The 15,754-nt window shown below is 49.2% G+C and overlaps 1 protein-coding gene across 1 annotated transcript; it reads left to right on the top strand.

The window, feature by feature from the left end:
- Nucleotides 1-677: 677 nt before the first annotated feature.
- Nucleotides 678-1,646, top strand: LOC140898165 (olfactory receptor 10A7-like). Its single transcript, XM_073311599.1, has one exon. It carries the CDS (start codon nt 681-683, stop codon nt 1,644-1,646), a length of 966 nt encoding a protein of 321 aa, XP_073167700.1. The 5' UTR covers nt 678-680.
- The last annotated feature ends 14,108 nt before the right edge of the window (nt 1,647-15,754 follow it).

Here is a 15,754-nt window from a genome sequence, read left to right as displayed (position 1 = left end):
TCAGGTGAATATTAGAAGTTTTAGCTTCTCTTTCCCACAGCAGTGCCAGCCAGCATTCAAAGCACCATTTCCCAGAGATAGAGGCTGAGATCCATGTCTTGTGAGGAGAGCGGAGAAGTTATTTCTTCTCCTACAGGGCACTGAAATGCGGAATATACCAGGAAACATTTTTAGAATAATTTGCATTTATTCTAACAGAAGATCAATGCCTAAGGAAAATAGACTGCAGCGGATATCTCAGTTCAACATTTTAGCTGATGTATTTATTGATTTCTGACTTCTAAGTCATGGCATGATTCTGGCAGTTGCTGGAAGTGAAATACTGCATTTAAGCATCATTGTTCAGCTTCAGTATGTCACTAGATGGGATACGACAGTAGATAAAGAGTCTGATCTGCATATCAGTACTCTGCTACCAAAGAGAAATAGCCTGTTATATTAGTCATTGCTCTGATACGGCATAGGGTTGTCTACATGGATACAAAAGATCTGTTCTTGAACTGTGACTCCTTGCACTTTGACTAAAGTCAACACTTAGTCTTAAAACTTCAGCTGGTAACCAGGAGAGGGAGGGGAGTTTCTGAATATTTATAGAATTAATTAACACTTGATTGGCTTTCAGCTCTTATGTTCTTCCAATTCAATTGCATAGTTTGCTTTATTCTTCCTAGACTCAACCCATGGCAGACAGAAACCAGAGAAACCAAACGGCTGTCACAGAATTTATCCTCCTGGGATTCGGGGATGTCCCTGAACTGAAAATTCTTCTTTTCCTCATGTTCTTAGCGATCTACATGGCAACTATGTTCGGGAACATGCTCATCACTGCACTAGTTGTGACCGATCAGCACCTTCACACTCCCATGTACTTCTTCCTGGGGAACTTGTCCTGCTTGGAGACCTGCTACACCTCAGCCATCCTTCCCCGGATGCTGGCCAGTCTCCTGACTGGGGACAGAACCATCTCATTCAGTGGCTGCATCACACAACTGTATTTCTTTTGTGCTCTGGTGGCTACAGAATGCTGTCTCCTGGCAGCGATGTCTTATGATCGGTATATAGCGATATGTAAACCCCTGCACTATTCAACTCTTATGAATACCAGGTTTTGCCTCCAGTTGGCTGCTGGGTCAGGGTTAAATGGTTGTTTGGCTACTGCAATCGTTGTATTATTCATGTCTCATTTAATATTCTGTGGCCCGAATGAAATTGACCATTTCTATTGTGATCTTATCCCATTGATAAAACTTTCCTGCGGTGACACACACCTGATCATATTGCTGGATTTTGTACTGGCCTGTGTATTCACCCTGCCACCATTCCTACTAACACTGACATCCTATGTGTGTATCTTCACAACCATCCTGAGAATCCCTTCCACCACTGGGAGGCAAAAGGCCTTTTCCACCTGCTCCTCTCACCTCATTGTGGTGACGATTTACTATGGAACCCTCATGATTGTCCACGTGCTACCGAATCGCGACACATTAAACATCCTAAACAAAGTGCTCTCTCTTTGCTATACAGTCCTGACTCCCCTGGTTAACCCACTCATCTACAGCCTGAGAAACAGAGATGTCAAGAAAGCCTTGAGCAAAGCAGTCAGTACATATGTGTCTTTCACAAAAACAGGCAGTGAATTCTAGATTTAACTTGGCCTAAATCACCCAGGCAGCTTTGAAAACCTCAGGCTCTCAGCTTCCACTGAAATTCATTTGAAATCCCCCATTGAAATTCTCACCACTAATGTGAAAAAAATGGAGATGATCTGTATGGAGTCACTGAGGCAGTGTTGGCAGTCCCACGCTGTCTCCATGTAACAGAACAGAGAGGAAAGTGAGATTGTGGACAGCTCTGTCACGCTCTCATGTTCACCACTGACACACGCAGAATGATGGTATTTTTCTCCATCGTCTTGTCTTTACATTCACCCTCTGTGAGGAGCGTGTACAGCGTCTGAACCTGCACAGAGCTGACACTGTGTAAGGCACAAAGTCCACTAACGATCAAAGTAAATCCCTGTGTGTATCCGCTGTTCATTGTTTCTCTGTGCTAGATACTTAAGTCTTGTAATCAAATTCAGACAGTCTCATGCAAACAAAACGCAATGGGTGACATCATCATGTTTTTTGCTGCAGATCTTTTCTTATACCCGTAAGGACATAATGGAGAATCCAGCTGGAACTCAGGTCAGTGTGGTCCATCTAAGTGGAAGGACCAGGGAGGGAAGTGGCCATAACCATGGGCCCATCACGGAGTTTTTAACTGCGCAACAGGCAGAGTGGAGACCATTTTAACCAAGTTTTTATATCCATAAAACAGCCATTTCTGATCAAAATTCATGTTTGGACAATAAAAATACTAACTCCTGATGTAGCTGAGATGGGGACGTAAGCCTGAGGAATCTGCCACCCTTGAAATTGTGCTTATTGACATCATATCCCTCTGCAAACAAACCACCTTCCCGACGCTCACACAGACCAGATACAAACACCCAGGCCGCAGCAGTGGCCTCTGGACACTTCACCAGGAACAGCTTCATCGCTCTTACATGGGCTAAGCCCAGCTGTGACCAGCTCCAGCAAAGCCACAGCACCAGGCTCACCGGGCCCTTGGAGGCGGGGGGGTTGGGCAAACAAAGAGGTTGTTCTCACAGCGAAGCAGTGAAAGAGACACCCCAGGTTGGAAAATTGAGGGGACACAGCTGTTCCTCTGTGCAGATTGTACCCCAAGTAATGTCACAGTATCTTAGTTCTTGCTTTATCTCCAGCACTTTTTTGATCCACTCTGCCATTCTCAGGAGGTCGATATCCCCTATCTTTGTGTCCTTATCTAGGGATTTTACTATTAGGTCATTTCCCCCCATTTCCTTTTCCTGCCCTCCTATTCTTCTTCTGGTTCCAGAGACTCTACGCTTTTCTTTTTCCTTGCTTGCATCCACTCTTCTTCAGTGCTTCCACTATCCTCATGGTCTAGCCTGGTTTCAGTTCACTAATCTCTTTCATCTCACACTGCCAGTCAGCCAGTAGCTCCTCTGTCAGACCATGTGATAAATAAAGGTGGGGGTGGGAGGGAGTAGCTTCCTTTGATGGACACCCAGCCAGCCAGTTTGCTGTAAAATCTCTCTTGGTAGCTGTTCTTTACTTGCTTTACCTGTAAAGGGTTAAAAAAAAATCCCCTAGGTAAAGAAAAAAAAGTGGGCACCTGACCAAAAGAGCCAAAAGGAAGGAAGAGCTCTTTAAAATTGGGAAGGAAACTTTCCCTTTGTCTGTTGTTCTCTGGGCTGGAGGGACAGAGCAGCCATGCCATAAGCAGCTTAAGCCAGGTATGATTGCAAATGAGCAGATCATGCCCAGAACTATTTACCTGAACTCCAACTCTGGAAGTAGATCAGAATGTTTAGCTAGACGCGATTAGGGTTATTTCTTTAAGTTCTTATTGGCTTGTGAACTTCTCTGTGCTAACCCCAGATGCTTTTGTTTGCTTGTAACCTTTAAGCTGACCCCTCAAGAAAGCTATTTTGGGTACTTGATTTTTGGAATTGCTCTTTTAAAATCTAGCCAAAACCTAAGTTCCAAATGTATTTTCTTTCTTTTTGTTTTTAATAAAATGTACCCTTTTTAAGAACAGGATTGGACTTTTGGTGTCCTAAGAGGTTTGTGCCTCTTGTTTGATTAGCTGGTAGCCACAGCTAATTTCCTTTGGTTTTTTTCTCAGCTCTTCCCCAGAGAGGGGCTGAAAGTGCTTGAGGATCCGCACAGGGAGGGTCCCCAAGTGCTCCTGCCTGGGTTCCAAGAGGTTGTTTTTTTTTGCATTTGAGTGGTGGCAGCATTTACCAAGCCAAGATCAGAGAAAAGCTGTCATCTTGGGAGTTCAATACAAGCCTGGAGTGGCCAGTATTAATTTTTAAAATCCTTGTGGGCCCCACTTCTGCACTTGGAGTGACAGAGTTGGGATTCAGCCTTGACAGCCCACAATCACCACTGAGACAACCCCTCTTCAGACCTTAACCACTTCCTGCCACACCCCATGGGCTTATATAGGGTCAAGGAGCCAATCAGGGATTGCTAAAACCACTGTCAGTCACATCACTTGAGGCGGAACGTGCCATGGTGTTCTACCACTGCAGATTGCGTGCTGTGGGGAGTAATCAAATGACAGGTGCCAACGTTGGTTGCCTAGTAGCCCTATAGACCAGGGTGAAAGTCCCACCAGGCCTTACATCACCCCTGTTGGCAGTGCTGCCCAGCCAGTTTCTTTGGTAAGGATGGTTTGTGTGCTTAGCAGATAAAGGAAGCTTGACTATGAAATCCAACATAATGGCCACCCAGGGCCGAGATGGGGTTTCTGAAGGTGTTAGGGTGCTGAGGGGCTCCTCCTTCCTAACTGAATGGATAAGGGAGAGAAGGCCTTGGGGAATAGGACACCTAGTAAATTATGGGGCTTGAGGATGTATGTCAGCTCTGTATGGGTGTGGTAATGGTCAGGGAGGTAGTTCCCTTTTTGGGACAGGGCATTGGTTGCCTTGTTCTGGGCTCCTGGGTGATGGAAAAATAAAAGTGTGTGAACAACGAGGCTTCTTGAAGCTGTCTTTGGTTCAGCGCCTTTGCTCTGTAGAGATACAGGTTTACACAGATCATGAAAATATGGAGTATCAGGTGTAAGACACCTTCAGGGTGGTGGCACCATTCCCCGAAAGTGGCTTTGATTGCGAGAAGCTCCATATCTAAAATATCATAATTTTGTTGTGCTGGTGTGAGTTTCCGAGAATAATAGGCACAAGGGAGCAGGTGCTGTTGGGGGCCAGATCTTGGGGAAGTATGGTCCCAATTGTAACATTACATGCGTCGGTCTCACTGACAAAGGCCCATGTTTGGTCAGGATGGATCAGGACTGGAGCACTGGTGAAGGCCATCTTGAGTTGGTCGAACACCCGTTGAGCCTCCGGAAAGCAGATGAAGGAGATTGTTTGCGGAGCACTGTCAATGAGGCTATCTGGTCTAAAAACCCAGGCATGAAGTGCCTATAAAAATTAGCGAACCCAAGGAAGCACTGCAGCTCCTTGATGTTCCAGGAGGGCCACCCAGGTCTGGACAGTGTTCACCTTCCTGAGGTCCATCCAAAGGCTCTCAGAGTAACACAAGTACTCCATGGAGTGCTGGTCAAAGCTGCCCCCCTTTTGTTTGCAACATGGGGAGTTCCATCTCTCAATCCATTCAGGTGTACCTCGCGCCCCATGGATCATGCTGGATAGAGGACGACCCACTTCCTCCATGTCCCACAAGGACAGCCTTCTACAAGTGTTAGGGGTGGTCCAGACAAACTGTCAGGATCCTGGACAAAGGTACGCAGGAGTAGTGGCAGGAGCTTGGGGTCCCAGTCAAGCTGAGGGTCAGTGTCAAAGACAGAGTCAGGAATTGGGCCGAAGCTCAATACCAGGTATTGGTGTCCCACTCTAAGGTTCCAGGGGTCGATCAGGAGTCAGAATCCAAGTCAGAGCAGAGGTCAGTACTGTGCGTACAGCAACAGAGAGGCAGGGCGATTGTGGCAGATAGCTGGAATCCATGTTGTTCCCTGAACACTTCCTGGTGCGCCGCATGGGCACATATGGGAGTCAAGACCACTGTCAGTCCGATCACTCGAGGTGAAGCTTACTGTGGCACCCAACCACTGCAGATTGTGGGCCGCAGGGAATAAATCAGCTGCAGCTGCTGGCAGGTGGTTGCGTGGAGCTATTAGTTACCTAATAACTCTACAGGTTCAAGTCCTGCTGATACTTACAGCCACTTTGGGTGGCTAGCTCAAAGGTAGATAAGGGTTATATTCTGCAGGAACCCCACCCGTGGTAGATGTAGACAGATCTCAATGGTGTGGTGCTCAAAAGGACTATCCTAGGAAAAGTCCCTTGGGGGAAATGCATGAACCAGTTTACTAGAGAGGCAAGATGGGTGAGGTAATATCTTTTATTGAACCAACTTCTGTCAGTGAGAGAGACAAGCTTTTAGCTACTATACTGCATGAACCAGTGTAGTCAGGTTCAGATGCCCTTCTCAACCCCCCAGGGGACCTTTGGGAAGGAACCCTGAACTAAGGGACTTTGAAGTAGATAAAAAAAAAACAGCCTGTGGCTCCAAGGGTTAATGTGATACTTGGATATATAAACAGGGTAATCTAGAGTAAAGAGGCTATTTTACCTCTGTATTTGGTCCTGGTGTGACCACTGCTGGAATTCTGTGTCCAGTTGTGGTGCCCACAATTCATGAAGGATGTTGAAAAACTGGAAAGGGTTCAGCGAAGAGCCATGAGGATGATTAAAGGATTTGAAAACCTGCCTATTAGTGATTGAACTCCTTGAGTCTATCTGTTCAGCTTAACAAGGAGCAGGTTAAGGGGTTAAGCATCATAATCTGTAAGCAACCATGTGGGGAACAGAAATGTGATAATGGAGGGCTCTTCAACCTAGCAGAGAAAGGTAGAACAAGATCCGAAGGCTGGAAGTTGAAGCTAGACAATTAATACTGGAACTAAGGCACAGTTTTTATCAGTGAGGGTAATTAACCATTGGAACAATTTACCAAAGAGTCATGGTGAATTTCCCATCAGTGGAAATTTTTAAATCGAGACTGGGTATTTTTTCCTCAAGGGTCTGCTCTAGTTCAAACAGGAATTAATTCAGGGAAGCCTTACAGCCTGTGTTACACAGCGGTTCAGACTAGATGATCCCAGGGACCCTTTCTGGCCTTGGAATCTATGAATCTATGAATAAGTGGGGAGAGATTCTGATTGGGGTGTCAGACTGTCCGAGAGGCTGTGACTGCAGGGGGAAATCTGCCTCATTGTTCTTGGGGGTGTACCTGGGGTAAGTGGAACCTGCTTCAACTGGCAAGGAAAGGCAGTGTTTCAATAAGACAATATGTGCATAGGATTTTATTGTTTTAACCCTGTTTCCCTCTGGCTATGACCACAGTAATAGTTCTTGTGTTACAGTTAACTTTCTGTGGCCCCAATGGAATTGATCCTTTCTACTGTGAATCCACAGAAATAATAAATCACAACTGCTGCGACACCAACCGCACGGAGCTTGCCAATACCATTGTGGCTGCTATATTCACTCTGCCCCCATTGACACGGCTGTCACCAACATGTTAACTGAGCACCTCCCGGTCATTAACAATGGGACACCTCAAGAAAGAAGAGTTTGTCGATATGGGGAGAAATTATATCAATTTGAAGAAATATGGACCCTGTTTCTTGATACTTTTGAATAACGAATGTTGAAATAATGCCTGACTTCCATTCCACAGGACCTCTCTGCTTTCTCCCTCCTACTTCCTGCTCCCGTTCCCAACTTACATTTTTTGCCAGTTTGTGTCTTTTTTAAATGGTTGTTACCCCCTCCCTCTCTTGCAATGTTTGTCTGATTTTGTATTGTCTAGTCTTGAATCTCTGGCAAATTGTAAAGTTGCATAATTGCATTTTTAGCTCACCTGTAAAATATGCAGTGTTAGGTAACATGTACAGGTTGAAACAATTGTTCTTGTTTGTTTCTTTTTGAAAATTAATAAAAAACGAGTCACAAAAATAAAATGACAGGACACCTCACAATTACTCCCAGGAGGTAGGGACTTAATATCCCCGTATTGCAGAGGCACAAGGCAGATTACGGGATATGCCCAAATCCACGCAGGAAATCTGTGGTTGAGCTGGAAAGTGAAAACAGATGTCCCACATGATGCTCCAGGGTCCTATCATTATTCCATCCTTCAACACCTGAGTGGGTAAAGCCTCCTCATTCCCATTGATTCACCTCCTGTGCCTTCTACTGGCCACAAAATACTGACCCCACAAGCAGAAGGTAAGGTTTGAGAAACAGGCATTTATTCACTCTAAGAGCCATTGGATGGCTAACAAGGCAACTGGTGACAAAGGGGATGCTGTACTGTTTAATGGCTACCCTGGTAGAGGGAAAGGGGCAGCTATACTGTATTATGGGCACTACGGGGCAGCAGTAATTCTCTAAAATACCCTCTAGAATGCAGCTTTTATGACTATCGACAAAGCAATACTATTGTCATTATTCCTTTGTATTATGGCCAGGCTGTAATAGGATCATCCAGTAATCTGGCCCTGGCCCCATTGTGCTGTACAATGTACAAACACAGAATAAGAGAGTCTCAAAGAGCTTACAATCTAAATAGACAAGACAGACCCGGGGTGTGGACAGGGCTATAACTAGATTTAGAAGGATTCAATTTTTATGAGTAAATGATGGTACATTTTGATTCACTGCACACACATTGTCAGCCAATACTATCAAGTAAACAAACACTTGGAAGCCACCATTATGGGTATGGTGCCATAAGATAGATAGATAAATAGATATTGTAGTCAGTTCTTTGTCTACACTTTGGTTTCTTATGAAATATATTCAAGAGACCAAATAACTAATGTCAGTCTTGTTTATCAGTAGGGTACAGGAAAAAGTTTCTATAGAATACCAGTCTCAGAAGAGCAGTCCCATGCAGCGATGTTATATTCACCTTACGCAGAAGGTGTACTCCCAAGATTACACATTTCAGCTGGTATTACTTTCATGATTTCACAAGTTACACATTTCTTTATAGAACAAGGAGTCTGGTGGCACCTTAAAGACTAACATTTATTTGGGCATAAGCTTTCATGGGTAAAAAAACACTTCTTCAGATGCGTGGAGTGAAAATTACAGATGCAGGCATTCGATACTGACACATGAAGAGAAGGGAGTTACCTCACAAGTTTTTTTGTTCAAGTATGGCTACTTTTCTTTACCCATTACTAAAATCCAATCCTCAGTTCATTCCAGTTCCCTAACATGTTGTTCTGTTCCTTCCTTATCTTTGTTTCAGATAGTAGCATTCCAGGTACTGATCTGTGAAGGTACTTCCATAGCTTGTAGGAAGACATAAAGCAAATGTATCTTGATTTTGACAAGTTTCCTATCTGCTTCTGCCAAATGCTTACTTCAGCAAATGCAAGATGTTATGGGATACTTACTGTAGGTGAACAGGATTATGGTATAGGCCAGTTTAGGCTATATCACTGTTATAATATTTGTGCTTCATGTTATTGGTGCTTAATGAATATCTATATCTATCTATCTGTATTGTGACAGGGTCGGGCCAGATGGCTATAGGAGAGTAATTTTTTTTTTTTTTTGAGCAGGAAAGAGTTTTATTTGCATAACACTTACAAAGAATCACCAAAAAGGATAAAGCAAAGCTATGCAACAAAACAAAAGCAAACGCAAGGTATAACACAGCAGCCTTCAGGAGGGAGAAGTGTTCAGGCTATCCTGGGCCCAGAGCAGGGGGGCTTCCTCAACACTCGTGGTCTTCCACCCTCCTGAGTTACCTGGTGGCCTAGAGCGGGGGGTCTTCCTCAACACTCCTTCCACCCCCTCGTGTTACCTAGTGCCACGCCCAGTGTCACCTATTATTCATCTCCTGAGAGTGCCCGACAAGATGGGCACGGCTGCGGGGTGGGCAGTTTGGGGGTAGGGGGACGTACACCCACGTGTGATAGGACCCCTCCTAGTGATGATGGTATCCACAGTGGCAACAGCTGTGGCTGGGGTCTCTCGGTCTTCTCTTCAATCAAAGGGTCAGACGGAGGGAACCGGACGGGGTCACCGAGCAGAGAACCTCAGACAACACCCAGCGCTCCTCAAAGGTGTCAAGGGAGTCAGTGGACGCCCGGATACGTGAATGTACTGAGGATCGGAAAATGGCCCTACAGTTGCAGGACACTTCATTGGCCAACCTCCTCTCTCTGGTTTTATAGATGGCTGTTTTAGCTCAGGCTAGGAGGAGGTTAACCAGGAGATCCCGCGACTTTGTGGGGCCACGGGTGGGGAGTGTGTAGATAAAAAGGTGAGGGGAAAAGTGTAGCCAAAAGCATAATAAAATATTCGTGAGGAGCCGGAAAAGGGGCTGCAGCCTGGCACACTCTAAATATACGTGTGCCAGGGTTTCCCTCACGTTGCAAAAAGGGCAAGTATCCAGGATGGGGGTGAACCGCGTCAAAAACACACCCGTGCTCACAGCTCAGTGAAGGAGCCGCCAACTAATGTCCCCAACGGGCCTCGGGACCAAGGTGGAATACAGGCTGGCCCACCGGGGCTGCTCACCCTCCAAAGGTGGCAGGAGGTCCCCCCACTTTGTATCGGGGCAGGACACCAGGGTGTGGTTGTGAAGGGTGTGAAGCGTGAGTGTATATCGATGTTTCCATGGTGCGATTTGGAAGCTGACCGGCTGCAGTTCATGCAGCCGGCTCGCAGTGAAAGGGCGAGGGGTTTGTTGGGATCTACGGGGCAGGGGCCCAATTGAAAGGTCCGGCGGGCCTGGGGTAGAGGCTGGGCAGGGTGCGCCCTCGCGCAGGACTCGGTTGAGATAAGCCCGAGCAGCAGGCGTCAAGGCGGCCTTCACCTCCTGTAGTACGCGCCGGGGGGTACCAGGTCTGGAGAGCCCCATGCGCCGATCGAGCGTCAGGGGATCCAGCCAGTCTCCCCAGGAGGTATCTGACTCTCATGACTTCCGCCAGGACCAAACTCTGGCGCACCGAGCGGGACTCCGCCACCTGCACAGGGAGCTGGGGGTTGTGTAGCAGGGGCTCCGCGAGGAGATCTGCTCCCACGGTGGCCGCCATGGACCTGGTCGTTGAAAACAGTTTCCAGGTCCGGAGGAGGTCGTGGTAGAAGACTGGCAGCCCTGAGAGGTCTCGCGGAAAACCTCTCGGACAGAGATAAAAGAGCTGCCGGTCGTATCAGAGCCCTTGGAAGTGGCGGAGGAAGGCGTGCGCCAGTATGCTCTATGTCGAACTACCTGCACTATAAAGGAGCCTCTGCAGGGCCTGGAGGCGGAAGACACGGACCTGAGTGTGCAGACACTTCAGGCCCTGACCTCCTTCCTTCAGGGGTAGATGAAGAACCCCAACAGGGGCCCAGTGCATTCCTGACCAAAAGAACTCTAGAATCGATGTCCAGAGGTTGGTCAGGAAAACCGGGACCGGGACCAGGGTTTTGAGCTGGTACCAGAGCGTGGACAGGACTAGTTGGTTAAGCACCAGTGCTCTCCCTCGGAGGGAGAGACATCAGAGTAGCCTCATCCATTTCCGGATCCGCTCTATAACCCCACCCTCTAAATTTTGCCAGTTCTCCGGCGGGGAAGGGTGCGTGGCGGAAAGGTAAACGCCTACGTAGAGCAGTGGCCCCACGCTCCACCAGATGGTCTGAAGCACGGGTGGGAGGGAGCTCACCTGCCGCCAGTCCCCCACCGCCAAGCCAGAGCTCTTGACCCCGTTGACTCGGGCGGAGGAGGCTGCCGAATAGATGGCCTGGCAAGCCTCCACGCGCGCCAAGTCGCCCGGGTCCTGGACCATGAGGAGTACGTCATTGGCGTACGTTGACAGGACCAGCTGCATGTCCGGCTCCTGCAGCACCAACCCTGACAACCTCCTTTGGAGGAGACAGAGGAAGGGCTCGATTGCCAGAGCGTACAGCTGGCCCGAGAGGGGGCACCCCGCCATACTCCTCGCCCGAAACTGACCGGTTCGGTCAGGGTCCAGTTGAGCCTAACGAGACACTCCGCGGAAGCGTACAGCACCCGGAGAAAACTCACAAACTGAGGTCCGAATCCAAACGCCTGCAGAGTGCCCAGGAGGTACCCATGGTCTACTCTATCGAACGACAGACCGTCTCTACGCCCGAGTTCCAAAAGGTCTCGGTCTAGAAATAGGTTGTCAAAAATGTTGCGGCCCAGGACAGTGTAGGTCTGGTCTGGGTGGATCACGTCCGCCAGCACGGACCCTAGCTGCAGCGAGATTGCTTTCGCTACGAATTTGTAGTCTGTGCTAAGGAGCGAGAAGGGATGCCAATTTCATAAATCGCAAAGGTCCCCCTTCTTTGGCAACAAGGCGAGCGGCGCTCGCCTGCATGAAAGATGGAGGACGCCACCCTGCAAAGACTCGGCCCAGACAGTGGCTAGGTCTGGGCCAAGGATGTCCCAGAACGCGCGGTAGAACTCCACGGTCAGCCCGTCCATGCCTGGAGATTTATTGGTGGACATGCGACGGAGGGCTTCCGAGAACTCGGCCAGGGTGAGAGGCAGCTCGAGTTGGTCTCGGTCGCCCACGCTGACCGTGGAGAGTTCCTCCCAGAGCACCCTGCAAGCACCAGGATCCGTTGGATCTGGGGAGAAAAGGCTTGTGTAGAAGTCAAGGGCCTTCCCACACATCTCCACTGGATCCATGAGGGGGGTGCCATCTTCTGGTAGAAGGCAGATGACGTGTTTCTTGGCTCCCCTTGTTTTCTCCAGGGCGAAGAAGAAAAGGGAGCCACGATCCATCTCCCGAAGGAGGCGGATGTGAGATCGAACAAAGGCACCTCGGGCCTGATGGTCCTCGAGGGCCCAGAGCTCCTCCCTCTTCTCCAGGCACACTCCACAGAGGAACGGGTCCTCGGGGCTGGAAGCCAGACGCCTCTCCATCTCTAAGACCTCCCGTTCCAACTGCCCTCTCGCTGCATTCCTCCGTCAGCTGGTGCCCCAGGTGTAGTCACGGCAGAAGAGCTTGGCGCGCACCTTCCCTAGATCCCACCGTCCCTGCGCTGAGGGAAAGGCGCGCTGCTGCTCTCGCCAGGCCAGCCAGAACTCCTGGAAGGACGTCACGAAGCCCTCATCCTCCAACAGGCTGTTGTTAAAGTGCCAATAGGCTGGCCCTGGCCTCTCTGCATGGAGGGAGGCTGTTATGGTGGCTAGATGGTGGTCGGAGAAAGGGGGCAGCCGAATATTGGAGGAGTGGGCTCGTGAAAGATGGAAACGGGATAAATAAATACGGTCCAACCAAGAGTGGTGTGACCGATGAGCCTCCACCCGGACAAAGGTGAAATTGGAAGTGTCATCTGGGTGGTGGTCATGCCAGACGTCCACTAGGGAGTGATGTTCGACTATTCCTCAGAGAATGTTGCGGCGGCCGGGCTCAGCTCGGCCCCTGAGCGGTCCCGTTCCTCGAGGGTGGTGTTAAAGTCCCCTCCCAGGACTAGGCACTCGTGAGAATCTAGGGTGCTGAGGAAGTCGGTGACCTGCTGATAGAATTGCGGCCACTTCGGGCTCGTTGTCAGGGCATAGATGTTAACGAGGTTGACCGCGAGCCCCTCCATATGGACTCGAAGATGCAGCAGGTGGCCCGGCAAGGTGTCAGTGACGCCTAGCACCTCGGGCCATAGGTCGGGGGAGAACAGGGTTGCCATTCCAGCTTGTCAAATTCTGAAGTGGCTAAAGTAGACCCCTCCCCCCATTCCAGCCGCCAGCTGTTCTTGGCGGTCGGATCCGTATGGGTCTCCTGCAGGAAAACCACAGAGTACCCCCCCTTCCCGAAGGTAAGAGAGCACCTGGGACCTGTGGAGAGCCATCTTACAGCCCCTGGTTTTCAAAGTTGCGATAATGAGAAGCATCATGCGGAGCGTTGGGGGGGTGGGGGTTCCTTGTTGGCTGGGGTGTTCGCGTCCCCTGGCGGGTCGTGCAACAATCCGTGACCCATCCCGTAAATGAGTAAATCATCAGGGAAGCTGCGGGCCCGCCTGTAGGCCGTAGCATCGTGCCTTCCTTTCCCTCTACCCTACTTTATAAGGGCCCTTGTGGCCTGGAGGAGTTGATCAAAGTCCCCCCATAGCTGGAAAGCTAGCTGTACCCTGTTGCAGGAGCCACGGATGTCTTCTAAAAACTCCCGCAATGCTGAAGATTCATCAGTAACCTGAAGGTAACCTGTGGGTAGCTATCCCACAGTTCTCGCAGTCTCCGCTGCCCATTGGAATTCTGGGTTGAGATCCCAATGCCTGATGGGGCTAAAACATTGTCGCGGATGGTTCTGGGTACATATCGTCAGGCCCCCGTTCCCTCCCTCCCTCCGTGAAAGCAAGGACAGACAATCGTTTCGCGCCTTTTTTCTCGAGTTACCTGTGCAGACGCCATACCACGGCAAGCATGGGGCCCGCTCAGGTAACCGTCACCATATGTCTCCTGGGTGCTGGCAGACGTGGTACTGCATTGCTACACAGCAGCATCACCCCATTGCCTTGTGACAGCAGACGCTACCGTACAATTGGTAGCCGTCATCGTCATGTCCGAGGTGCTCCTGTCGGCCAGGAGTGCCTGGGCAAACATGGGCGCAGGGACTAAATTTGGAGTGACTTGACCAGGTCATTCTCTTTAGTCCTGCAGTCAGTCCTATTGAACCATCTTATGGTGAGCAGGCAGGCGATATGGATTGCTAGCAGTCCTACTGTACCATCTTCTGCCAGGCAGGCAAGAGATGAGGATGGCTAGCAGTCCTACTGCACCATCTTATGCCGAGCAGCCATGAGATGTGGATGGCTTGCAGTCCTTCTGCACCGTCTGCTGCCAGCCAAAGATGTAAAAGATAGATGGAGTGGATCAAAACAAGAAATAGACCAGATTTGTTTTGTACTCATTTGCTTCCCCCTCTCCCCCATCTAGGGGACTCATTCCTCTAGGTCACACTGCAGTCACTCACAGAGAAGTTTCAGAGTAACAGCCGTGTTAGTCTGTATTTGCAAAAAGAAAAGGAGTACTTGTGGCATCTTAGAGACTAGCCAATTTATTTGAGCATAAGCTTTCGTGAGCTACCGCTCACTTCCACAGTATGCATCCGATGAAGTGAGCTGTAGCTCACGAAAGCTTATGCTCAAATCAATTGGTTCGTCTCTAAGGTGCCACAAGTACTCCTTTCCTTTTTACTCACAGAGAAGGTGCAGCGAGGTAAATCTAGCCATGTATCAATCAGAGGCCAGACCAACCTGCTTGTTCCAATAAGAACAGTTACTTAGGTGCACCATTTCTTATTGAAAGTCTCATGAAGTCCTGCCTGAAATACTCATTGATGTAAAGCCACCCCCTTTGTTGATTTTAATTCCCTGTAAGCCAACCCTGTAAGCCATGTCGTCAGTCGCCCCTCCCTCCGTCAGAGCAACAGCAGACAATCGTTCCGTGCCTTTTTTCTGTGCAGATGCCATACCAAGGCAAGCATGGAGGCCGCTCAGCTCACTTTGGCAATTAGGAGCACATTAAACACCACACGCATTATCCAGCAGTATATGCAGCACCAGAACCTGGCAGAGCGATACCGGGCGAGGAGATGACGTCAGCGCGGTCACGTGAGTGATCAGGACATGGACACAGATTTTTCTGAAAGCTTGGGCCCTGCCAATGCATGCATCATGGTGCTAATGGGGCAGGTTCATGCTGTGGAACGCCAGTTCTGGGCTCGGGAAACAAGCACAGACTGGTGGGCCGCATAGTGTTGCAGGTCTTGGACGATTCCCAGTGGCTGCGAAACTTTCGCATGCGTAAGGGCACTTTCATGGAACTTTGTGACTTGCTTTCCCCTGCCCTGAAGTGCATGAATACCAAGATGAGAGCAGCCCTCACAGTTGAGAAGCGAGTGGCGATAGCCCTGTGGAAGCTTGCAACACCAGACAGCTACCAGTTGGGAATCAATTTGGAGTGGGCAAATCTACCGTGGGGGCTGCTGTGATGCAAGTAGCCCACGCAATCATAGATCTGCTGATATCAAGGTTAGTGACCCTGGGAAATGTGCAGGTCAGAGTGGATGGCTTTGCTGCAATGGGATTCCCTAACTGTGGTGGGGCCATAGACAGAACCCATATCCCTATCTTGGCACTGGAGCACCAAGTCAGCGAGTA

The sequence above is a fragment of the Lepidochelys kempii genome, chromosome 14 (assembly GCF_965140265.1).
Source record: "Lepidochelys kempii isolate rLepKem1 chromosome 14, rLepKem1.hap2, whole genome shotgun sequence".
In the NCBI taxonomy this organism is placed as follows: Eukaryota; Metazoa; Chordata; order Testudines; family Cheloniidae; genus Lepidochelys; species Lepidochelys kempii.
The sequence above is the reverse complement of the archived record's forward strand: the minus strand, read 5'-3'. Positions and strand labels throughout refer to the sequence as shown.

Coding starts and splice junctions, on each gene's coding strand:
- LOC140898165 (XM_073311599.1), top strand. CDS start 681: ATGGCAGACAGAAACCAGAGAAACCAAACGGCTGTCACAGAATTTATC.